Source organism: Suricata suricatta, chromosome 11, assembly GCF_006229205.1.
Source record: "Suricata suricatta isolate VVHF042 chromosome 11, meerkat_22Aug2017_6uvM2_HiC, whole genome shotgun sequence".
Taxonomy (NCBI): domain Eukaryota; kingdom Metazoa; phylum Chordata; class Mammalia; order Carnivora; family Herpestidae; genus Suricata; species Suricata suricatta.
Genome location: NC_043710.1, coordinates 39,263,904 through 39,288,658, shown reverse-complemented (window position 1 = coordinate 39,288,658; position 24,755 = coordinate 39,263,904). Strand labels below are relative to the sequence as shown.

The window sequence follows — 24,755 nt, the reverse complement described above, 5'->3', positions numbered from 1 at the left end:
GAAGGCCTTGGAGTATTTAGTCCAGGTTTAATAAACTAGGTAGTGATATGTAGGCAATGTGTGCTTGCATTGTGAGGCTTTATAATTAAATAATAAAGTTCACCATGGCCTCCCCTCACTTCTTTTGTTTGTTTTCTTTATTGTAGTAATAATGCATTCATGTGTATAATTTCTTTCCAAATGGTGGAATGTGTACAAAGTGACGCTATCCCTGAATCCCCGTCTCCAGAGGCCGCCACTTATTACAATTTCCATTCCTATTTATTTTACTATTAATAGCTCAAGATAGTAAGCTTATATTTCTATTTTTAGTTTATCAGTATTAACAAGGGGATCCAGAGACTTCTCATAAAATGTGAAGAGTTCAGCACATATAACATAGTCTTCTACCTCCACTCCATGACATGATTTATTTATTTATTTTTATTTGGGGTGGTTATTAAAAAATTTAAGTCTTATCTCCTATGATTTATTTTCGTGTGTCTCGTGCTACAGTCAAATTAGGCTACTTATCTTTTTTATTTTAATGTCATTTGAATTAGAAACTATTTCAGGGCTGCGTGGGTGGCTCAGTTGGTGAAGCATCCAACTTCAGCTCAGGTCATGATCTCACGGTTCATGAGTTCGAACCCTACATCGGCCTTTGTGTTTACAGCTTGGAGCCTGGAGCCTGCTTTGGATCCTCTGTCTTCCTCTCTCTCTGCCCCTCTCCTGCTCATGCTATGTCTCTCAAAAATAAAAAAAATGCTAAAAATAAAAAGCTGAAAAAAAGCAATTTCAGATATTCAGAAAAATTGTTTAATGGACTTATTCAGCAGGTGTTTATTATTTTATTGTTTATTTTTAGAGAGAGAGGGAGAGAGACTATGCGTGGGGAAGAGGGGCAAAAGGAGAGAGAATCTTAAGCAGGCTCTAAGTCCCCTCCCCACACATTGTGCAGCAGTCTGGCTTGTAGTAGGCTCCTTCCTTCCACAAACTGTGAGTTCCTTCAAGATGAGGATGTTGCCTTTGAATCTCCACTGCCTGGCACTGGGGCTGGAACATAGAAGATGTTCAGTTATTATTTATAGAACCAACAGAAGAATGACTGAGTGACTTTGCTATGAAAAGCCCACTTAATGATAAATTCAAGATTACAAGTGGTTAGGTTAATTGCAAAGATCTGTTAAATGGCAATTATAAAAAAGGATACACTTGTAGAAAAATTTTATTTTTACTTATAATTCATTCATCAAAACTGAAGGAGAAAGAAGGACTTTCCTTTGAATGTGGATTAGCAAATAGAGTCCTACTCTTTCTTGCAAAAAGCACATCCGTTAAGCATTGTTTGTGATTTTCAGTTAGATTTATTAAAGTGGAGAGCATAACATCATATATACAGCATTCTGGATGAGGATATTTTTCAATATTGTTCAATGTTTTCAATCTAGTCTAGTTGTCAGGCTAATTCAATAACAATAATTTTGAGATGGCTGTTATTGTCCTTTTAAGCATTCATAATTTTCATTAAAATTATAATTATCTTTTATTCTCTTATTACACTGATTTACATTGCATTGTGTTTTGGTAATTACATAAAGAAGTCCAACTGGCATAGACAGGATTAGAAAAGACCCAACCCAGTTGGCTTTTGTAACACAGGTAAGTCAGTGCCCAGGTGTACTAGAGAATCAGTGGATGGCCCGAGGGCTCAGCGTTTACTGGACATCAATCAATATATATTCAAGGTAGAATGAACAGGACTGGTTAAAAAGATAGAGTCTAGTAGTCAGAGACTTATTTAAAAGGTTTTTCCTCTACACAGAAATAGCACAGTGCTTGATCAAGGAGATTTAAATAAAGTTTGTTGGATTCACGCATAAATAAGCAGTTGTGAATGTCGGCTCCCAAAGGTGCCGAGAAAGACTTGCAAATCTTTTCTCTCTCCCTGAAGGAAACTTGTGGATACCCTGCTTGATCCACCCCAAGGCAGAGTGACAAGGAAAATCATCATTAGCTTTGGGAAGAAGGAGCTCGTGAGCACTTTCCTTCCCTCATTCTTCGCATCCCAGCAGCAGCAGCAAACAGACCTGCAGTGAAAGGGCAGAGCCTTCCTCAGACCCACTGGCTCCAGAGGACACTTTATGGTCTCTTGAGCTGGAGATGTTTGCAGGCACTACCGTGGTGCCTGGTGAAAGAGCCAGTCTTTTCAAGAAGCTGGACAATACCATGGTTTTCAGATAGGAGCTGCTTGAGAAAAATAACTGCTGAACATCTTGAAAATTGTAGGGGAGTCCTATGCACTAGGGGTTCAAAGACATGCTATCTGTTCTTAAAGACTTCACAGTGTGGTGGAGGAGGAGACCTACAGATGAATCATTATAGCAAATGTTGTAAGTGCTCTAATAGAGGCATGTCAGGGCCAAGCTAGTTCAGTGTGGGCTACAAGAGCTAACTAAGCTTACGCATCCAAGAACTCTGTCTCCTTGCAGCCAACAGGAAGAGGAATGTCACTGGCATCAAAAGAACCAGTTGCCCAGGTGAAGCCCAGCAGTCTTTGATTCACATGCTAAGTGAAATTTTTCTACAGTCCTCCTCATGATGTACGTATTCAGCCAAAGCTGTATGGTTGATGAAATCACAGGGTCCCAGGGCTGCCTCTCATAGGAACCCTGAGTCTAAGCTGGTGGCATCCTATCAAAGTACCTTGTCTGGTGCATAGGCCACAACCATCTCTTCCTGCCTTCTCCCACTACCCTGTGCTCAAGCTGAGCCAAACCTACAGCCAAGCCCACCTACAGTATTTGGAAGTCAGGAGATGCACAAAGGATGGAGAAACAGCAGAGTGCTGGACAGAGACAAGCACTGGATCCAAGTCAAGGAACCAGGGTTCTAAGTACTGAACCACATTATAGTATTGACTGATGTATTTAGTTGGAAAACTTTAGAAAACTGTGGTTGGCTTCATTTTCATAGCTACCTTGTGTTGTCTGCTGAGTACTCAGAGTTCCTTTGTTAGCTCCTCTCTCTGAAGGTAAATCTGAGGGCAGCTTCAATGTCCGTGAGGAACAGCTAGCCTGTTGTGCTGTCACACTATCTCATGGTAGCCCCTCCCTGTCTGCTGAGTTCTGTGAGGACCAAGCATTCTGTACAGAATCTAAGTTTTTATCAATACAACAGACATGACTATGGAAGGATCAGATGTTTTCAATCCTGCCCTTTATGGGGACTGGCCATGATGCTGACTGAAAGTCACAGCCAGAACAATCGGTACAAAATCTTGAGGCTTACAGAACGTTCCCAAACATTCTGTAAGCTAATAACAAATGATTTCTAAGATAATTTCTATCTTAAAATCAATACAGGTTGCAATGGCTAAATTAGAACTGGTGAAACATATTTCTAGACTCTACACTGGTTGACACCAGAGCTGAATAGCCATTCACCAATTCTCAAGGGCAGAGGCCATGGTTTTCTTTATTAGAACCCAATTCTAGCTTGTCACCATGACATGGACAAATGCCACCAGTTCTGATAAGTTGAATTACCTGAACTATTCTTATGCAGGTAGAGAGTATGCCTCAGAGGACATCATTTTCCTCAAACCTACAGAACCCAATGAGGTTAAAAATAACACAACTTACTTATTTAGTCTTTTCATCTACAGAATGCCCCCAGTCATAGGATCAAATGTGAGTCTTAGGAGAACATAGCCTGAGGGGAAAATAAGGGATCATCTTTTCCTATACTACCAGATAGAAAACAATTATGAACAAGGGTTTTATGGTTTTTGGATAGTGATTCCATTGCAGTGAAAATTTGCAAACAAAAAAGGAAGATTTGATAAAGATTCAGAAGATTAATGCTTTCTCTGAGAAAATAAAAGAGCCAGATTAAAAATCAATTTGAAGGCTTTGGGGAATCACTGAGGCATTTCAGAGGCCTGAGATTGAGAGAAGAGTAGAGAGCAGAGGACAGAGACTTCATCACTGAGCCCAAAGTACACCCTCCACTGGTGTCCCTAGGGACACAAACAAGACTGGAGCACCCTCTGTGTGCTCACTGATTCTCAGGGCCACCCTGCAACACAGGAATTACTGTCCCTGCGTCACAGAGGAGGAAAACGGAGGCTTGCAGAGATTAAGAAACTCTTTGGAGTCCTGGCACCTGAATTCAAACCCGGTTCTCTCTGACTTTACAGCCCAGGTGCTTCCTATTGCAACACAGACCTTCTACTGACACGGGGAATGTTCTGTGATCCAAACTTCTCCACTGACTGTCCTAGGCCATGACATGTCCCCTGGAGGCATATATGTCTGGACAGGCTGTGTGGGATGACAGCAAGACTCTGGGCCCAGCACTACTTCTGCTCTGGGACAATGGCTTCTGCTCAGGGGCAGGAAGTCAGAAGCCTAAGGCATCAACAATGGATGATTTCAGTGATGGTAGAGAGGTCCACCCACCAAGGAGAAAGGAGATGATGATTTCGGGTCATGAAGAAAATGTGACTTCTTGACATGACACGGTGAAGACGCCTTAGACTGTTGGGTCAGAAATAGCTCAATGTGTCAGCTTTATGAGGACAGGAAGAGGTTTACTCTTGTCCACTGCTGTGTCCCCAAGGCCTAACTCTGTGAGGGTGACTGAGCGGGTAGTCAAGGAGTTTCTAATTGACGAAGAATGAATAAATGAATGAATGGATGGATGAGGAGCCTAAGGGCAGTGGAAAATTTAGTTCAATGTAACACTAAAAAGTTCTTAATGAAATTTGTTATCCAGAGACAAACACATAAGGAAATAAAGAAAATTTTGTTTCCCAGTATTCCTTCTGTGGAAAGTTCTGGTGTGTGTTTGAAAGAATTCTTAATACCTGCACAAATTACTAGTGATGGCCACCATGAGGTCTCCAACCCAAGAGGGCCACCATATGGCTTTAGTGAGCAACCAGAAGAACTAAGCACATAGTTGAGGGAGAGGATTCAGAGCTTAACTGACTTTTTCTGCATTTTAGAGGAAGAGGAAGCAAGGCTAGGAGTAGAGAGAGACATCCCTGTGTCTGGATAGAAGTAGCTGAGGCATAGAAATATAGAAGGGAATTATGAACAGATTTTTCTATGAGATATATAGTATAAAATCCACCTATTGTCCCTACATGTGATTCTGAGTGTTCTGTGCAGACTAAAGCATTTGTTCAAGAGAATGGGAGGAGGTAGATTATAAAAAAGTTGTATTCCCACTTTATGAAAGGCTTTGACTGAAAAGAGAAATGCTCTGGCAGATTCTAGGAAAAAATAAGGACCAACGTACTCAAAGGTGAACTGTAGCAGCTGATTGAGTGTTACTTGTTATTACCCCTTTAATCTTCTAAATAGCCAGGTGAGTCTACGGCCATACCACCCTGAACGCACCCGATCTCGTCTAAATAGCCAGGTGAGGCCAGGACTAATATTATTCCCATCTTGCATATGATGAAACAGAAGCACAAGGAAGTTGATTGTTATGCTCCAGGTCTCATGCCCAAAAGTGGTAGAGCCTGGATTTGAATCTCTAGCAGGGAGAAACTTGGCATGTCTGGCTCATTGTTGCTTCTACTTCCCTTGCTGCTGTGACCCATAGCTTAGAAATTTCTGCTTAGCCCTGCATGTAGGTATGTCATAGATTTGCAAAATGGTCTTTACCCAAAAGCTACCTCACCCAGAGAGATAAGGAAGTAGCCAGAGTGGCCACCATCCCAATTCCTCAAGATTGAGGGATGGTTATAACTCAAGGGAGAATTGAAACTGTGCCCAATAGAACTATGAGGTTGAAAGCAGAGAGTTTAAAACTTGATTTTCAGAGAATTGTTTCCCATCGATCAGCTATTTTGTCTTTTCAGACTCCACTAACAAACCCACTGGCACCTGGACTCAAGGTCAACTGATAAGGTTCCAGCCTAGGAACAAGCAAGGCCCTGCATTCCTTAAGGAGCCCAAGACACCCTCCAGTTCACACCAGCTCTGGAAGCACACCTAGTCCCTTCCTCATGTCCAAAACTAACTTTCTGACGTCAGGGACTGAATTTTGCCTCGTTCTGATGTTGTCTCCGCTCCAGAGAGAACATGGGATGGATGTTACATGATGTTTGCTTAATGCGCATGCTCCAACATTCCTCGTGAATAATTATGTTTCCCTACCCTTCTCATTGATAGGTACGTATCTCTTACCCTGAATTTCCTCTTTACAAACGCCACAGTTAGTGGGTTCAAGCCCCGCTTCGGGCTTTGCACTGACAACTCAAATCCTGGAGCCTGCTTTGGATTCTGTGTCTCCCTCTCTCTGCCCTTCCCCCACTTGCTCTCTCTCTTCTTTCTCTCTCACAAAAATAAATACACATTAAAAATTTTTTTCCTCTGTCCTTCCATTGCCTTTCCTTGCTTGTATGTGCACTCTCTCAAAAAAACAAAAAACAGTAATATTGTGTACCCCATCTTTAAACAATAACAAATACAACATTGCATTCGAGTCTCAAGGCATCTATGATGATAATGAGACATTATTCCAAAGAAGTGACACCAGATAGAGAGGTGCAAACAGCCAAACAACCATACTGAGGAGATACAATGAGAAACTGAACCAAAAACATAGACAAAGTCCCAGGGAATATCAACTGTGAGGAGGCTATAAGAGACATATTTTCTCCATTTGCCATCACCTCTCATTTCTACCTTCTCTACCCTGCTCTGTGTCCTCATCATCCTATCCTTCTGTCTCTGGGTCCTGGTTGCTTTCAGTGAAAGGGAGACTGCCAGAGTCCAGCTGCAGCAGGTCCAGGGTTCCCTGAAGGATGGACGGTGTTGGCGAGAGAGAGAGAGAGAGAGAGAGAGAGAGAGAGAGAGAGAGAGAGCGCGAGCCTCAAGTTTCTTTATGATCACCAGGCAGGCATCTCTGCCCTGTCTGATTCTCTAGCTTTATTTATGATGAAAGGTACAAGTAACAGGGCAGTAAATTATTTCTCATAGATAAATTTTACAATTTGCCAGGACATGGATTCTGCAGAAGCTATAATTCTAGTAGTAATGATTGTCAAAAAAAAAAAAAAACAACAACTTAGCTATAGGCACTGATGCTATTATATGGGAAGGGCAGGTATTTTGTAAGACCAAGAGATAAAAAACTTTAAGTATAGCTCTAAGGAAGCGACCTTTAACCAAGAGGCAAACAGCCTTGTTTAGTAAAGGTGAGTTTTTTATGAGTAAGGGTCATTAGGCTGTTTATAACTCTAATTGAAAGTTTCCCAGAAAAGCAGGATCCCCAGGAGACATAATGCCTGCTCTCACAGTCCCAAAGACAATTGATACATTTTATTGCAGTAGTGACTTTTGCAACAGCGTCCAGGCGCAGAAAGTAGTCAGTTATCAGCTAATTGCTCAGCTCGGAGAAAAATTATATGTTGCTTGCCTTAGTTGCAATAGGATGTGTCTAGTTTACTCATCTTTTCCCTGACCAGGTGCAATCATGCCTCAGGGACAGGGCATGGGGACAGGCTGCTCCTGACACTAATCAGCAAAGCACTCTGAGGTTTGGTGCCCAAGCAGAAATGAAAGTTACAAGAGGGTAGATTTTGGGAGCTGTCTGAGGGCAAGAGACCATGCAAACTTGCTGTACCCTCACCAGAATTTTCACTCAGCCGGTGAGTTCAGACAGCTCCCAACAGGAGAGGCTGACAGGAGCTGAAGGGCAGGAGTGGGGTGACTGGAGGTTTGTGACTTTCGGGCTCTCTCTGTCCGCCAGGCTGTGGTTTGGCCGCGGAGGTGTTGCTCTGCCAGAGGACTTAGCACCCGCCTGGTGGTCCTTTCCTACAGGCATCGCTACAACGACCCCTACAGCCACAGCCCTCCTGGGTTCTGGTCTTTCACACCTAGTGACGTTAAGGTTCCTGCTATTACTCTCCCCTGGGGGTACTGGTCACCGCCCCATGTAATCTCCTCTAAACCTGCCCACGTGGATAAAGCGTCCCTTAACTAAACTCTTCTGGATTATCCCATCTTAGGCCATCTGTTTTCTGCTGCCATCTTGAGAGACTGAAAGGAAAATAAATTTCAAAAAGCAAGTAAAACAGATGACTGGGTTATTCACAGCACTTTGGCTTTGGGATGTGTGCATGTTCCCAATCTTGCTCCCTAAATTAAGGAAAGGAACAGATTTCTCACCATGACAGCACAATCTGAATGGTTGGGATGGAGGCGGGAATGGGACCAGTGTCTAACGAGGGGAACAATGTGGATTTACCAATTCAGACTTCCACTGTCAAGGCTGCCAGCCCCCAGAGTGGCCAGAAGGTGCTTCATGCTTCCTGTCTTCCTGCTGGAGCCCTGTGGCTCACTGAATACCACTCTCCCAGATCAAGTTCATGGGTGTGCAAGAAGAGAACAGTGGCTCTGGAAAGAAAGACTTGATAAAGGCGCCTTTTTTCCATTCTTTTGGCTAGAGGTGACAAGCTGCCCAGTGCTGCCCTGTGATTGACCGTCGCTACAGGACACCTCTTTGCCCTGGAGAGGTGCCGGTGGCAGCGGTGAAGCCTGGTGCAGGGGCAAAAGTGTTATCAAGATGCTGGGCAGCCCCGTGATTTCCTGTACAGGATCTGCTGCCATGTGAGAGTGGGGCATTCTCTGAGTCATGATGCCTCATGAGATGTTTCTTGACATTTGATCTGGCTCTACTCCTCCCTCCCAATCTCTGCTTATTGCCACCCCATCCAGTGCCCAAGCCTGCAAAGGAGTGGGGTTCTGTGGTCTCTGGCTGCCAGCTGTGTGCCTGGGCAGCCATGCCATGCCATGTGAGCCTGCACTGGGAGGCTTTATAACTGAGAATAAAGACACCCTCCTTACTTGTCATTCAAGGCCCTCCATGGCCTGTCCCACACTTTTTCATTGTGCTAGGAGTGACACATGCAGGTTTACATTTTCTTTCTGATTGATGTAGAAGAGTACCAAATAAATAAAGGTCTTCCTGAGTGCTCTTCTCCAGAAGCAATAACTTGTTTCAGTTTTTCTTCTAGACTCTTTTCAATTATGTATTTGAGTCGTAAAGTAACACTTCTGTCTTTTAACTTGTTAGTATTTTTATTTTTTCATGCATGCAAAAGCAAAGGGCTTTACTATTATGGGCTTATAAGCTCGGGCTCACAGACTTCACCAACGCAGTGGATCCATGCGGAGAGCCCCGAACAAAGGCGGGGTAGGGCCTTTATGGGCTTGGGAAGGGGGTGTTAAAGGAAATTGTGACATAGGTATAGTGATCCAATCATTATTATACAATATTATTGACAGCAACTTTAACCATATACATTGTTACCTTTGGCGAGACCCAATCACAACATTTAAAGTATTGACCAATTACAGAGTGGTCCCAGGACCCTCACTTAGGGCATAGCTTCTATCTCTAGGCCTGCCCTTAGAAATGTTAAGGGGGTTAGCTGGCCTTTTCTGATTGGGTGTTACAAGGGTGGTCCCTCCTTCCTTGGGCAATGTGTGCCCTTCTATTGTCTAATGATTCTGAGAACCCCCCACCTAGACCTCCAAGGTCAGAGGGGATACTGGAAGCCTGTCATTGAGTCAGTTTGATTCAGACCTGCGTCCTTACATTCCCCCCTCTTCTCGGCCTTTTGGCTAAGGTCAAGTGTAGTATCTGTTCTTATCAGTTTAACTTGTCAGTATTAACCACAGGATCAACTGATTCCTTATATAAGATGTAAAGAATTCAGGAAATGGCAGAGGATTTGGAATTATAAGGCTGGGAATTAAGTAGCTGTGATTAATATGCTAAGGAATCTAGTGGAAACGGTGGACAATATGCAAGTGCAGATGAACACTATAAGGAGGAGGAGGAAATGCTAAAAATGAAAACATTGTAACATAAGTGAAGAATGCCATTGACTGGACTAGCTATAGCTTTTCAAAGAATCTGTGAGCCTCACAACATGGATGGAACTAGAGGTATTATACTAAATGAAATAAGTCAGTCAGAGAAAAGATAAATATCATATGATCTTACTCATATGTGGAATTTAAGAAACAAAACAGATGAACATAAGGGAAGGGAAGGAAAAGTAAGATAAAAACTGAGAGGGAGGCAAACCATAAGAGACTCTTAAATACAAAGAACAAACTGAAGGTTGTTGGAGGGGATGGGCATTAAGAAGAGCATTTGTTGGGATGAGCTCTGGGTGTTTTATGTAAGTGATAAATCACTAAACAAACAAACAAACAAACAAATCAAACTCCAGAAAGAATCAGTGAGCCTCAAGATAAGTTAATAAGAACTTCCTAAGCTGAAAATCAAGGAGAAAGACTAAAAAAAAAAGAATAGAATAGTCAAGAACTGTAGGATGATTACAAAAAGTAAAAAAAAAAAAAAATACATAGAATGAGAATATCAAAAGGAGAAGAGAGAAAGGAACAGAAGATATATATGAAGTAATAATGGCCAAGAACTTTCCAAATTGTTTGCATGTACCAAACCATAGATCCAGGTAGCACAGAGAACCCAAACCAGAAGAAATAATAATAATAATAATAATTCCCATAAGCAGCCTGAGGTGATCTCTGAAAATGTTCCACTATTCACTTGACCTAGAAAACCTCACAAAACCATGCAAATCAAGAGGTTCAAATCTTTGTGGTCCCTTTAAGAACACACGTGAAAAGGCCCAGGCCATCAAGAGTAGGCATATCTGAAAAGCCACCAAGCATCTGAAAGATGTCACTTTGCACAAGCAATATGTGCCTTTCCAATGCAACAGCGGTGGAGTTGGTAGGTGGGCCCGGGTCAAAAGGTGGGGCTGGACACAAGGCTCAAAAAGACTGCTGAATTTTTACCACACATACTTAAAAATGCAGAGAGTAATGTTGAACTTAAGGGTGTAGATGTAGATTCTCTGGTCATTGAGCACAGCCAGGTGGACAAAGCCCCCCTAGATACAGCATAGAACTTATAGGGCTCATGGTCCAATTAACCCATACATGAGCTCTCCCTCCCCCTGAGATGAAAAAGAGCACACAGTTCCTAAACCAAAACAGGAAGTTGGACAGAAGAACAAGATATCACAGAAGAAGCTGAAGAAACAAAAAACTTATGGCCCGAGAATAAATTCTACATAAAATAAATGCAATTAAAAGTAAAAACAGAAACAACAATAACAAACCCTCCACCTACATATTCATCTCTGGGGCAGACAACCACTCTATATGATACTATTATGATAGATGCATGAATTCTGCATTTGTCAAATCCATTGAGCTATACAACACAGAGGGAACCCTAAAGTGAACTATGGACTTCAGTTTATGTATCAATGTTGGCGCATCAATTTTAATAAATGTACCACATTATTGGAAGATGTTAGTAAAGGAGAAACTGGGGGCCGAGGGAATGGGGGTGGGGAGAGAGTAGACAGAACTCCTCCTTACTTCCTGTGAAATTTTCCCAGAAATCTGAAAGTGCTCAACAATACAAAACTCTTTAAAAATAAGTAGGCCGGGGTGCCTGGATGGTGGAATTGGTTAAACATCCAACTTAGGCTCAGATCATGATCTCAAGGTTCGTGGGTTTGGGCCATGCGTTGGGCGCTGTGCTGACAGCTCAGGGCTCAGAGCCTGGAGCCTGCTTCAGATCTGGCCCTTCCCCCCTCCCCATCTCTCTCTCTGTCTCTCTCAGAAATAAATAAACATTAAAAAGTAAAAAGGAATAGGTAAACCAAACCACCAACAGGATGAATATTTATAATGCACGTAACTAAGAAAGACTCACAAACTCCTCCTACAAATAAACAACAGAAAAAGGGAAACACTTAATAAAAACGGGCAAAACTTAGACACTTCAAAAAAAAAATACAAGTAGCCAACAAGCACAGGAAAAGATGCCGATTTGATAAGTCGCTTTGGAAATGCAAATTAGAACACAAGGAGCTACCACTTTACACTCATTAGAATAACTAAAATTCAAAAGACTGGCAGTTTGTGAAGAAGGATCTGGAACAACTGGCACTTTCAGACATTGCTGGTGGGAACGTGCAAGGGCAGAACCACTTGAGAACAGAGCTTGGCAGTTTCTCGGAGTCAAGCATACATCTTTCTGTGACCCAGCAAATTCACGTTAAGTTAAAAACATGTATTCAGAAAAAGACTTGAATAAGACTGTTCGCAGTAGCTTTATTCAAAACAGCCAGTGGGAGAATACTACATAGATACCTATCCGTATGAAAATAAACCGGTGCACTCACACAGTGAGCTAGCGCTCATATGCAATTGTGGCCTGGGTAAATCCTAAAAATACTGTGCTGAGTGATTCAAGATAGGAACAAAAGAGCACATTGAAGGATCCTAAGTATACGAAGCCAAAGGTCAGGTAAAACTAATCTTTGGTGATAGAAGTAGGAATAAAAATTGCCTCTGGGGCAGGAGGAGTATGTGAGAGGGATGGGAGGGAACTTTCAGAGGTGATGAAGCTGTTCTCTTTTGCTTGGGACTCGGGTCATGTGGGTGTATACCATTGCCAAGCTCACTGAGCTGCATACTTATGATCTGTGCAATCACTCTCCAATTCTACCTCGATTTTAAAAAATACCTAAGAAATTATTTAAAAGATGCAACATTTGAACTTAACATTATTTTTATGGAGCATGTAACTGTAGAAGAATTTGTCTGTAAACAGATGAATACAACTAATGTGATCTGCAGAATAAAAAGTAAACCTGACAAAGATTCTGTCCTCAGAGAACACAGTCTAGTGTTCTGGACATTTTGCCATGAAGGACCAGAGAGCTCCAGGGAGGGAGAGCCAGGGCAAGGGCTCTTTGGTGGGGGTGCGGGGATACATACGGGGTTCTGCTAGAGGGCGTGGGACGGGAAATCATAGCAAGAGGACCTACCTCAAACCTTAAGCATGCTTCAGCATTGATTTATCCAGTTATAAATACTGAGTGAAGTAAGCCAGGCAGAGAAGGACAGAAACCATATGTTTGCACTCATAGGTCTAGCAGGAAAACAAGAGAGACCTAATGGAGGACCAGGGGGAACGGAGAAGGGAGAGAGAGTTGGGGAGAGAGAGGGATGCAAAACTTGAGAGACTATTGAATGCTGAGAATGAACTGAGGGTTGAAGGGGGAGGGGGAGGGGGGAAAAGAGGTGGTGGTGATGGTGGAGGGCACTTAAGGGGAAGAGCACTGGGTGTTGTATGGAAAACAATGTGACAATAAAATATCATGGAGAAAAAAAAACAACTTAACTTCGCTTGCACAAACTGAAAATGGCGAAGGGAGAACTCATGGATGGTGACTCGATTCTGGTAAATGGGTGTTTAGCACAGGGTTGGTTTAAAAATTCATTGTTTATTCATTCATTAAGTCTTGTACTCAATAAACACTCATTAAGGTAGGGATATATTGTAGGGCCTACCGAAATCAAGGAAGATTGCTCTTGGGGCCTAGACTCCTCTTTAATTCTTTCAGTTTTTATGGAGGCAGGTTGCAGGATGCTGACCACACCAACTTGTCGTGGAATGTTCTTCCAGTCCCTCCCAAGTGCAGCGACCAAAGAAATTCAGACCGTTCCTGCGCTGCTTTCAGCCTGTGCTGAAGGTGGGGCTCCTCAAAAGTGGACCCCAGCGTTGGGAAAGCTTGGGGAGGTGTGAAGGCCCTGGGGAAGGCAGTCCCGAGCCGCGACGCTCAGTGTTTGTTTGACAGGTACTGTCTCAGTATTCTCGAGGGAGGATATCCTCTAAACCATGAGGTTTATCTTACAACAGCAAGCTTTTAAGATCAGGAGCCTGAGGTAGAGAGAAGTCAAGAAAACCTCCCAAACTGATAGGGACAAAGTTGGTTCTCAAAGCCACATTTATGTGACCGAGGCAGACTCTGGATCAGAACGCCAGACTGCTTCCCGACATCTCCAGAGTTTCCTGAGGAAGGCTGACTTCACTTTTCGTCCCCCGCTGACACGTCCTGCAGAGCACTCTGGAGAACCATCTTGAGGGTCTTCCGCTGCCGGGGCCACCGCTGCCTGAAGGAGCCCACGAAGAAGTAAATGACGGGGTTGACACAGCTGTTGACACAGGACAGGGTAAGTGCAGCCATAAAAAGATACCAGAGGGTCACATCAAAGCCCCCCCGAATCCAGAATAGGAGGAACCAGTGAATGCCGAAGGGCAGGCCGCAAAAGAGGAAGGCCAGCACGGTGAGCACCACGGTCACATAGAGCCGAGGTAGCCGCAGCCGCTGCCGGCCGCTCAGCAGTCGGGTCAGCAGGGCCAGGCTGGACCCAGAGAGAAGCACAAATAAGAGAATCAGCCAGCCGGCGGTGATGAAATCAAATGCCTGACACAAACCAGGGTCCGAATCCTGAAACAGGTAGCCACAGTACTGCCCTTCCAGGATGCTCAGCAGCAGGGACAGGGCCCAGAGCAGGCCACACATCACAGTTGACGTGTGTTTTGGGCGGTGGCAGCGGTACCAGATGGGGCAAAGGGCTGACAGGCAGCGCTCGGTGCTAATGGCACAGAGAATGCTCAGGCTCGCGATGTAGGCGAAGGTCCACATGGTGGTGAAAGAGCTGGGAATGGAAAAGGGCACGGAGTGGAGGTTGATGAGTTCCTTCAGGGAAAATACAGTCTCGGAGGAGAGGAAGAGGAAGTCAGCTCCCGCCAGGTTGAGGATGTAGACGGAGAAAGGGTTCCTCCGCATGCGGAAGCCAAGGAGCCAGAGCACAGTCAGGTTTCCTACCAGCCCGCCCAGGGCCAATATGAGATTCAGCAAAGTCATGATCAGGATTTCCTCCTGGGGACTTTCAGAGTTTACCTCTTCACTTCCATTCACTGGCGTGAGGGTGCTCTCCCAGGCTGGGGCAGTGGGGTCGAGGCTCAGAGCCCCTCCACTGGTGTTCCTGGGAATACAAACAAGACTTGAGCACCCACTGTATGTTCAGTGATTCTCAGGGCCACCCTGCTATGTGAGGATTACTGTCTCCATGTTAGAGTGAAAGGAAATGGAACCTTGCAAAAATGATACTTGCGGAAGGCCGCTTTGAAGTTCTGGAGCCTGGATTTAGACCAGTTCTCTCTAACTCTAAAGCCTGGGCTCTCTCTACCACAACATGGATCCTCTACTGAGATGGGACTATTCTATGGCTCAAACATCTCCACTCAACCTCCCAGACCAGGCCGGGTCTGGAAGAGGCAGGAATTGAAAAGTCTGGACAGGCTGTGTGTGATGACAACAGGACTCTGAGCTTTGCATTCCTTCTGCCTGGGACTGAGATTTTCTCTTAAGACCAAGAGGTTGGAAGACTCAGACGTAACCTGTGGACAGTCTCAGGGACTGAGAGTGGTCCATCCCCCAGAAAGGAGATCGTGATTTAGGGTCATGAAAGGACCGTCACCTTCTTCTATGACAGGTATGAGTATGGCCAAGCCTCTTGACCAGAAATGGCCCAGTGTGTCAGCTCTATGAGGACAGAAAATGCTTTCCTCCTGTCCATTAGTGTGTCCCCAGTGCCCAGCTCTGTTGTGGGAGACACAGTGTAGGTTACTCTTACAATGGATTTCTTTCTAGCGCAGCCAAAATCATAAACTTAAAGTGCTTACAAATACCTGTGTAGTCGTACCTTTAAAAAACAAAATAAAACAAAACAAAAAACCCACAAAACTGAAATCGATTCTCAAGGCATCTATGATGATAGTGAGAGATTATTCCGAAGAAGTGACACCAGTTAGAGATGCAAACAAACAAACATATTGAGAAGATACAATGAGAAACTCGCCCAATCATACAGACCAAGTCCCAGGGAATATTAGCTGTGAGGAGGCTCTAAGAAGAGATGGATTTTCTCCATTTGCCATCAGGTCTCATTTCCATCTCTTCTACCCTCCTCGGTGTCCTCATCGTCCTCATCAATGAGCTCCCTTTGTCTCTGGGTCCTAGCTGCTTTCAGCAAAAGGGAGATGCAGACAGCAGCTGGAGAGCAGGAGGAGGGTGACCGGGGGTTTGTGACTTTCTGGTTCTCTCTGTCCACCAGGCTGTGGTTTGGCCGTGGAGGTGTTGCTCTGCCTGAGGACTTAGCACCTGTCTGGTGGTCCTTTCCTACAGGCATAGCTACAACGACCCCTATAGCCACAGTCCTCCTGGGTTCTGGTAACTTCTTCCCGTTTCCCTTCAGGCCTTATCTCTGGGGACTTAAGTCAGCGTCCTTTATAGATTTCCCTTAGCTTGGCCCATACCTGTGTAACCTTTCATTAAACTCTCCTCAAGTACCCTGTTAGATTGTGCCCTACATTTTCTGCTGGGACAATGCCAGATACAAGGATACCAAAAAATCCCAAAAAACCAAAACCAAACCAACCCAAACCAACAAACAAAAAACCCCTCCTCTGAATAGCAAGCAAATGTGTGAAAGCTAAGGTTATTAAAACAATTTAGCTTTGGGATATCAGGCCAGCATGCTGTCTTGCTACCTAAATGAAAAGTAGCAAAATAGACCTCTCCATAGTTGCAGATTTGAATGTTTGGAGAGAGAGAGAGAGAGAGAGAGAGAGAGAGAGAGAGAGAGAGAGAGAGAATAGGGAGATAGGAAAGAGGCAAAAGGGACTTGGTGGGACCTGTTGGGCTCTCCCACAGTCCAAGTTACCAGCACCCAATGGGACCCTGAGGGAGCTTCCCGTCTCCTGATTTGCCCCTGGCTTCCAGCTTGTCCTACCTTAAGATGAATTCAGGAGCACATAGACTAAGAGGAAGAAAACAAAATAGCCTTTGAAAGAAGATAGCTCTTGACTAAACTCTTACCGGAGCACCATTTTTCTTGCTGGAAGCAGAGGTAGGAAAGGAAGGGCTTTCCTGAGATGGTCAAGCAGTGGCGGATGTTTCTCTCCCCTCTGGAAGGGAAGGTGTCTGCAGCAGCCGAGTGAGCTCCGGTGACTGCCTGGGGCTTATCAAATGCTGGACAGTGGCCCCTGATTTCCTGCCTAAAGGACAGTGGCCAATGAGATCCTGGAGATGTGTCAAACAAGAAACTTCACGAGATGTTTCTCATTTGCCCTGACTCCAACCACTTATCTCAGCCTGTCCCCATCCTGCCCCATCCGGTCCCCCACCCTGTGAGGAATGGCCGTCCGGGAACCTTTTGCTGCCCTCTGTGAGCCTGGTCAGTCAACCAACCACCAAGCAGTGTGGGCTTCTGTACCTAAAGGATTGTTTGCTTGGCATTCAAGGCCCTGCATGGCCTGGCTCACTTGATCTTTATGTTTTTTTTAAAAATTTTTGAGAGAGAGAGCGAGTGCGAGCAGGGGAGGGTCGGAGAGAGAGGGAGATTCAGAATCTGAAGCAAGCTCCAGGCTCTGAGCTAGCTGTCAGCACAGAGCCCGATGTGGGACTCGAACCCACGAACCGTGAGATCATGACCTGAGCTGAAGCCGGACGCTTAGCTGACTGAACCACCCAGGCGCTCCTCACTTGATCTTTTTAAAGTGTTTTTATTTATAATCTCTATCCCTGATGTGGGGCTTGAATCACAACCCCAAGATCAAGAGTCACATGCTCTACCAACTGAGCCAGTCAGGCTCCTCTTGATTTTTTAAAATTCAATCACAGAAGCAATGTTGCACATTCATTTTATTTTAAATGACACTGGGGTGTATGAAGTGAAAAGTGAAGTCTCTCCTAATTGCCTTCCTCAGTAGCAACCAGTATGTCTAGTTTCCCTTCTTCTTCCTTTCCTCCTCCTCCTCCTCCTTCTTCTCCTCTTTCTCCTCCTTCTCCATCTCCTCCTCCTCCTTCTTCTCCTCCTCCTTCTCCTCCTTGTTCTTCTTCCTCCAGAAAGAAAGAGTGTGCCAGCAGGGAGGGACAGAGAAAGAGGGAGAGAGAGGATCTCCAGCAGACTCCGCACTCAGCATGGAGCCCAATGTGGGGCTCTATCTCAAAACCCCGAGATCATGAGCTGATGACCTGAGCCGAAATCAAGAGTCAGACATTTAACCAACTGAGCCACCCAGGTGTCCTCCAGTTTCCATTCTTAATTCTTTTAGATGTTACAGTTATAGCTTTGTATAATGAAACTGCATTTCTGCTTTTGGTTTGTCAATACCAACAACAGGGTGTATCAAGTTCCCTTTATGAAAGATAAGGAATTTAGCGCACTGCACGTATTACCACCATGTAGTGAAGGCCACAGCATGATATTTGTTAGCTAGATTATTTTCAAATCATCTAGAGCCTTAGCACTTATGGCTTCTGTTCATGTGCCCATGCGGCAGCTGAATTGAGTTTCTGGCCACCCCCTTTAAAAATTTAACCATGAAGCATTTAAGACAATCAGAAAAATTTATTTACTCATTTATTCATTTACCCCAAACTATAGGTTTGTTGTGAAAATTCGTGGATTAATTATGTAACAATTTAGAATAGGGGCTCAAGGGGGCTCAATAAGTGGCTCAGTCGGTTGAGCATCTGATTTCAGCTCAGGTCATGATCTTACAGCTTGTGAGTTCGAGCCCCGCATTGGGGTCTGTGCAGACAGCTCAGAGCCTGGGGCCTGCTTTGGATTCTGTATCCCTCTCTCTGCCTCTCCCTGGTTCATGCTCTGTCTCTATCTCTCTCAAGAATAAATACAACATTGAAAAAAATTAGAATAGAGACTCACAGTAAGTACTAGATATTTGCTAATTCTTATGATGATTTTTATTATTTTTTCTTTCTGGAAGTCTAATTCAATACATGTTAAGGTTTCTTTTTTCTGTGTTTTCCACATCACTTAAGTTCTTCTTTATTTTCCATCTCTTTGTGTCCTAGGCAACTTTCTGGATAATTTGTACAGATGCGTCTTCCAGATTACTAGTGTTTCACCACTGTGTCTAATCTTCTCTTTAATGCGTTCACTGAACTTTAAGTTCACTTTTTGTGGTATAATTTTCTAGAAGATCTACTTAAGATTTTGTTTTCAAATTTGCTTGGTCATTTCTTCATCCCTTGATGCTGGCTCGCATTATCAATTCCCTCTTTTACATCTCTAACCTTATTAGCCATGGCAATATTATGCTTCTCTGATAATTCCAGGGCTGCAGTCTATGTATATCTGATTTTACTGCCTATTATTTCTTCTATTACTTTCATATGGTGCCTGTTTCTTTCTGTATTTGTGAATTTTGACTATGAGCTGTTTACCTTCCTTGGGACTTCAGCTGTAGGAGTTCTTTGAGGCCTGAATTATAGCTAAGATCCTCCAGAGAGGTCTTGTGCTTTCTTTCGCTAGCTGACTGGGGGCACCTTCCCAGCACGGCTTTCATCTTTCAGGATGTCCCCAGAAACCTCCTCTGTCATTTGAAGCTTTAGGACCACACTGTGACACTGACTTGTGGCTACAAGTTCTCAAGAGAGAGAATTTTTCTTCTCAAAAGAGAAGCCAAGCTTGATCAAGCAATTTCTTGGTGGTTTTATTTCTCACTAAGGGAAATACACTGAAGGTTTAGTCTTTGGAGGTCCCAACTTTTCATGGGGCTCTTCTTTTAGGTTTCTGACCTTTGGATTGCCCTAAAACTCTGTATTCTAGAAGCCATACTATGAAATATGATCCTCCTTCTGAGAGCAAATGGGATCCATTGAAAGAATTTAAGCAAGGAAGTAACTTTATCAGCTCTGTGCTTCAGAAAAGCCCCACAGGCTGCAGAGAGGAGAATATTTAGAATACAAATGAAAATATAAATCTCTCACCATATTTCTACAAGAAAAACAACTGCATGATGTTTTGGTATATGTGAACAAAACATCAACTATTTATGCCGTTTCTTAACATATGGTGTATTTCCGATTTGATAATTATGAATTGTGGAACCTGTTTGGTCTCAGTTCCTCATCTGTAAAATGAGATGCTTTCCAGCTGTGATGAACCTAAAACTAAGAAACCCCTGGTGCCTGTGGAGGCCTCTCTCCCTCATGTGCCCTGCCCCCACCCCCTTGGACCTGTTCTGTACCAGGGAGAGTGGAGACCTCAGATAGGGCTCTCTCCAAGGCCAGATTTGATCCCAAAGTAATCTGTCAGGTCCTTAATGGCTCCCAGAGACTCCACTTTTCATCACTGCGATAAACTCATCAGTCTAGGCCCCCTCCCTGGCCCCAAATCTTGCGTTATGAATTCTTTTCATTAGAGTAGAGGATGGAGGGCAATGTCATTTAGAAAGTGCCTATAAAGAACAGTTTTGTTGTATAGTTTGGGTGTGTGTGTGAGAGAGGGTGAGTGGGTATGTGTGTGTAGCTAATTTGACTATAACTTGCACAGTTACACTTTGGGAGGGTGTGGCCCATCCCTGTTCCTGAGCCTTTTCTCATTCTGCTCCATGAGGCATCTCCAGCAGCTGAAAGCCAGGCAGATGCCATGAAAACAAGGCCGGGGAAGGGGAGGGGTGTCCTGATGATATCATCTGAACCCTGAATCCCGCCATGCCTGGAGCCAGGGTCTCTTGCTGAATCTCAGTTGTTTGCACCAATAATGTCTATTTTTGCTAAAACTAAATTAATTTGGGTCTATCTTTTGCTCATACAGCCACAAATACGTCCCTATAAAAACATTGATCACAAAGTACTTTAAGCATCCAAGGACACACTTCTCTTCTATTGCGCTGTGAGTGCTTTGAGAATAATGAGCACGGCTTTGAGTGCCTTGGACGCTGCCTGACCCCAGCGCTCAGCAAGTATTTCTAAAGCGTATGCATTTGTGTCTGCAAGCGTGAGTGAAGTAGCAACTGAGCAAATCACTTGAAAATGTGAGGATTGGGAAGTCGGTCCAGGCAGGGGATTTTAGAGCCCAACTATGAGAAACACCTGCCACGAGGAGACCAAACCTACATGGAGGCAAAGGACAGGTGACAGGATACAGTCTCCTTTGAAGTTTTCACATTTAAGAAGCACAGTCCGTGTGCTGTAGTTGGGTTAGATTTGCTTCTCAATTACTGTATGATTTGGGAATCGGCGTTTTGAGGGGATGGGGGAGCAGGCCACGGTGACATACAGAATCACCGCAGAGTCCAGGAATGCGGAAGCAGAATAAGCTGGGGTGGGGAGCGAGGACAGAAAGGTCACTGGGTTACAGGATCCTTTCTATAAAACACCCCGCTGGAGGGCGGGCCTCCCCAATCTCTTGTCTCTTTTTGATCTGGGCTGGAAGACTAGGGCTGCGTAATTAGAACGACGGTGGACGCATAGTGGCCGCGCCATGGGGCGCTGGGGGAAAGGGATCAAGGTCGGCCTGAACTGGCTGGATGGGGGAAGAGCGGTCACAAGGCTTCAGAGAAGGAAAGAGAAGTCCATCTGGGGGGAGCCGAGGAGGGCACGGAGCAGGAGACTCCCTTGTGAGTCCGCCAGTTATGGTGTGTACAGTCTTTGCAAAGGAAATCACACGGCTTCTCAGGCTCTTGATAACGCCAAGTAAACCAGCAACTTCTACAGGGCGCTCCCCAGCCAGAGGACCAGAAGTTCATTCCAGAGTCGGGGGCTCCAGGAAGGACCTCCGGCTTCAAGGCAGCTCTGAGCTGATTTTTAAAAAAATGTTCATTTATTTATTTGGGGGGGGGAGCACACATAAGCAGAGGAGGGAGAGAGAGAGAAAGAGAGAGAGAGAGAGAGAGAGAGAGAGAGAGAGAGAGAGAGAGAATCCCACACGCACGGGCTTGGGAGGTCAGAGCCCAATGCACGGCTCCATCCCACGAACCCATGAGATCATGACCTGAGTCAGGACGCTTAACTGACTGAACCACCCAGGTGTCCCTGAGCTGACTTTCTCCTGGACTAGAGGAGAAGGAAGGTAAAGGCTTATTGAATTCTTTTCTTCTCATTCCTTTGCATATTAGGTCAACCTGCTCTTGCTCAGTCAAGGGCTAGTTCCTCAGAAAGAAAGAGGATCATCGAGATGGGAGTTCCATGGCTTCTCGAAGTGGTGTGGTCACGGATGCCTGCAGTCAGGTCCATCTGACTGGGGAGAGCCAGCTTCTTTCTCCATCTGGTCCTTTGTTCCTTCAGATCTGCTGTCAGAAAACATAAAACATGGGCCTGGGGAACTTCTAGGAATGAAAAAGTTGGGACAACCAATGCTTTAGTTTTCCTAGTTGATATTTCCTTTGTCCTCTAAGGATCACTTAAGTTCATTCAATAAATATTTATTGAATGTCTACTTTGTACCAGGCACTGTTGTACGCACTAGGGATAAGGATTAAACATCACAAAAATCTGATGAAAGGATAAAAACGTGACATTCCACATGGCGCCACTAGGTGGCAGTCAATGATTATTGTGGGGCTCATATGACCCTTGGCTGGCCTGCAGGGGGCGCAGTAAGTGAAGTTTGAGAAGAGGTCCAACTTAAAGCCGATAGTGAAGGGGAGCCGTGTTCTTTCTGGATGGTTATTCATGGGTGGCCGTGTAGGGGTGTCGAAGAAAGCAAACTCTGGAATGGTCCTTCCTGGTCTCAAATCCCGGTTCTAATAATCATTATGAATGAACTGAACCTTACTAACAGTTGAGTTGTTTAATCTCACTAACCCTCATTTACCTCAGTGAAATGGGGATGTCCCCCTAGAGAGTTGGCCTGAGTACTCAAAGACTCAAATGAGTGCTTAGCACGTAGGAAAAGCTCTTTGACGGTCAAGAACATGAACATGATGATCATCACTTTTATCCCGCCATTCCTTCCCTGGAATCCCACAAGGCCTCTGAAACTTGGTCCTGACCTCTAAGTCCCCCAGGTCAGCAGGGTCTGAAGCTACTCAGCACACCGTGGGGGCAGAGCAGTGGCCTGGACCTGGACCTTCCACCTGCTATTGTGTGACTGAGGGTGAGTCCCCGGCTTCTGCTCCTATGGCTGCTCCTCTGTTAGAATAATACCTCGTGTTAACACAGGCTATAGACTGTAAAGCCCTATAAAGACATAAGGGATCATTATGGCTACTGTAACTCTCTTAACTCTCACAGGAACATTTGTTGGGGAGGCGTACCGCTCTCTCTCTCTCTAGTTTCCAACAGAGAGCAGCTCCTCCCCATCTTTCTGGCTTCAGCGAGCCCCAGTGGCCTCCATGTCACCCTCTTCTTCCTTGATTCCTTACGGCCTGGCTGCCACCTGGTGAGGCCTGTCTGTCTGGTTTTCTCAGCTCCCTCCGTCAGTGTTTGGCCAGGGCAGGGTGGGGAGAGGGAGTGGGATTTAGCTAGGGAGGAGCTGGCCTGGCCACCAGCCAGTGGGGAGGGCGTGTGTGAACACTGTGGTGGCGGGATGGGCACCGAGGAGGAGGTCAGAGGTCTTGTCCCAGACTGGGATTCAGATTAAACCTGCAGCTCCCTGAGGGCTGGCTTGGCCCCAGGCCTGGTTGTGGTTTCGGGATGGGGCCGACCCTTGGGGCCTGGGAGTTGACAGGTCTCCTTATTAAACCAGCCCCTTATATGAGGCTGGACTTTAGAAACCCAGCACTGAGGAGCTGGGCACATGCCCAGTTTACAGATAACTGTACAGGTTAGCCTGACACCGTGGGAGAATGGAACGGGAGGGGCTAGAGTGAAGTGTGTTCCAAGATATAAGGATCACACCATATCTCACTCCCACACATTATATCTGACACCGTATCTCACTGTATCTCACATGCCTTTTAAATGCTAAACTGTCCTTGCCTCTAAGCCTCTGTGTGGAAGACCCCTGCCCTGCCTCCTGGAATCCCTCCCGTCCTTTTGGATTGCTCAAGTTCCCTTTTCAGATTTTATCCCAGTTCACAGGGGGCACTTTCCTGGGCTGACTTCACAAACCTGGGCTGAATTGACAACCCTCGTGTCTGACACAGCCCGTGCTGCTCTGCGCTGACACTTACGAGTGTGTCTTCCAGGTTGGAGACTCTCTGAGAGCAGGGCCTATGTTACTCATCGCTGGTTCATCATCCACTTGTTCAGCAGTAATCATGGAGCACCCATTGCCTGGCAGGCCCTGTTTTGGGTACCGGAATTTGCCCAGGTCCTGACTCCTCGCCCAGGCCTCCTCCTCCCCACACACCTCATCTGCAGTCCAGCCCCTTGTTGTACTGTAGGGAAGCAGTGCTCGCCCTCTCCCTCCCCCAGAGCCCTGACAGGTGACCCCCTGTGGCATCTGTCGGCAGGGGGAGGGGGCTGGGAGCACCTGGCTGCCACCTCCCTCTTCTTCCTGGACAGTGTCAGTCAGGTAGCAATAGAAACGTACCCTTTTCTTTGCCACCTCTGCAGCCTCATGTGCCACCTCGGTGGGCCAGGCCTGGCCAGCCCCTCCTGGCCTCAGACGAACCCTCCAGCCTCTCTGAGTCTTGGTTCCCTCACATCTAAAAAGGAAGCAGTAAGAATACCTTCTCTCTGAGGTGTTGTAAGAATTCTCTGAGATTCTGTGCCTTCAGTAAATGGCAATTCTTGTCCTTCCTGCCCCGTTTCTCCCACCCCTCAGGCCCGAGGGCTGATGTCAATCCCCATCCATGGGGAGTCCAGGTCCAAACTGGCAGATTCAGCACTAAGCAGCCCAGGCTTCAAACACCAGTTCTCGGTTAGAGTGGGAATAAAAATGAAATTATAATGACAGTTAAAATAATAACAATGCCTATTTTTGAAAAATAATTCTTACTCTGTGCCAGGCACTGTTATCTGTACTAACTCATATAATCCTCACTACCATATGATGCCGTTACCATCCCTGTTTTCTAGATGGTGAACCTGAGACCCAGAGAGGTTAAGGAATTGCCCAGAATCACACAGCATGAACTGGAAGAAA

The 24,755-nt window shown here is 45.2% G+C and overlaps 1 protein-coding gene, 1 long non-coding RNA gene and 1 pseudogene across 2 annotated transcripts; 1 reads left to right on the top strand and 2 right to left on the bottom strand.

Annotated features, from left to right (window-relative positions):
- The first annotated feature begins 9,606 nt into the window (after positions 1-9,606).
- Positions 9,607-9,747, top strand: LOC115272938 (annotated as a pseudogene).
- Positions 9,748-13,902: 4,155 nt separating this feature from the next.
- Positions 13,903-14,773, bottom strand: MRGPRX2 (MAS related GPR family member X2). Its single transcript, XM_029957570.1, has one exon. The coding sequence runs from the start codon at positions 14,771-14,773 to the stop codon at positions 13,931-13,933; it is 843 nt and encodes a 280-aa protein (XP_029813430.1). The 3' UTR covers positions 13,903-13,930.
- A 6,923-nt stretch (positions 14,774-21,696) lies between these two features.
- Positions 21,697-24,500, bottom strand: LOC115306958. Its single transcript, XR_003915506.1, has 3 exons — positions 24,340-24,500; positions 23,839-23,951; positions 21,697-22,011 (listed from the first exon to the last, which is right to left on the bottom strand). It is a non-coding gene; the product is annotated as an uncharacterized LOC115306958 (long non-coding RNA).
- Positions 24,501-24,755: the final 255 nt, after the last annotated feature.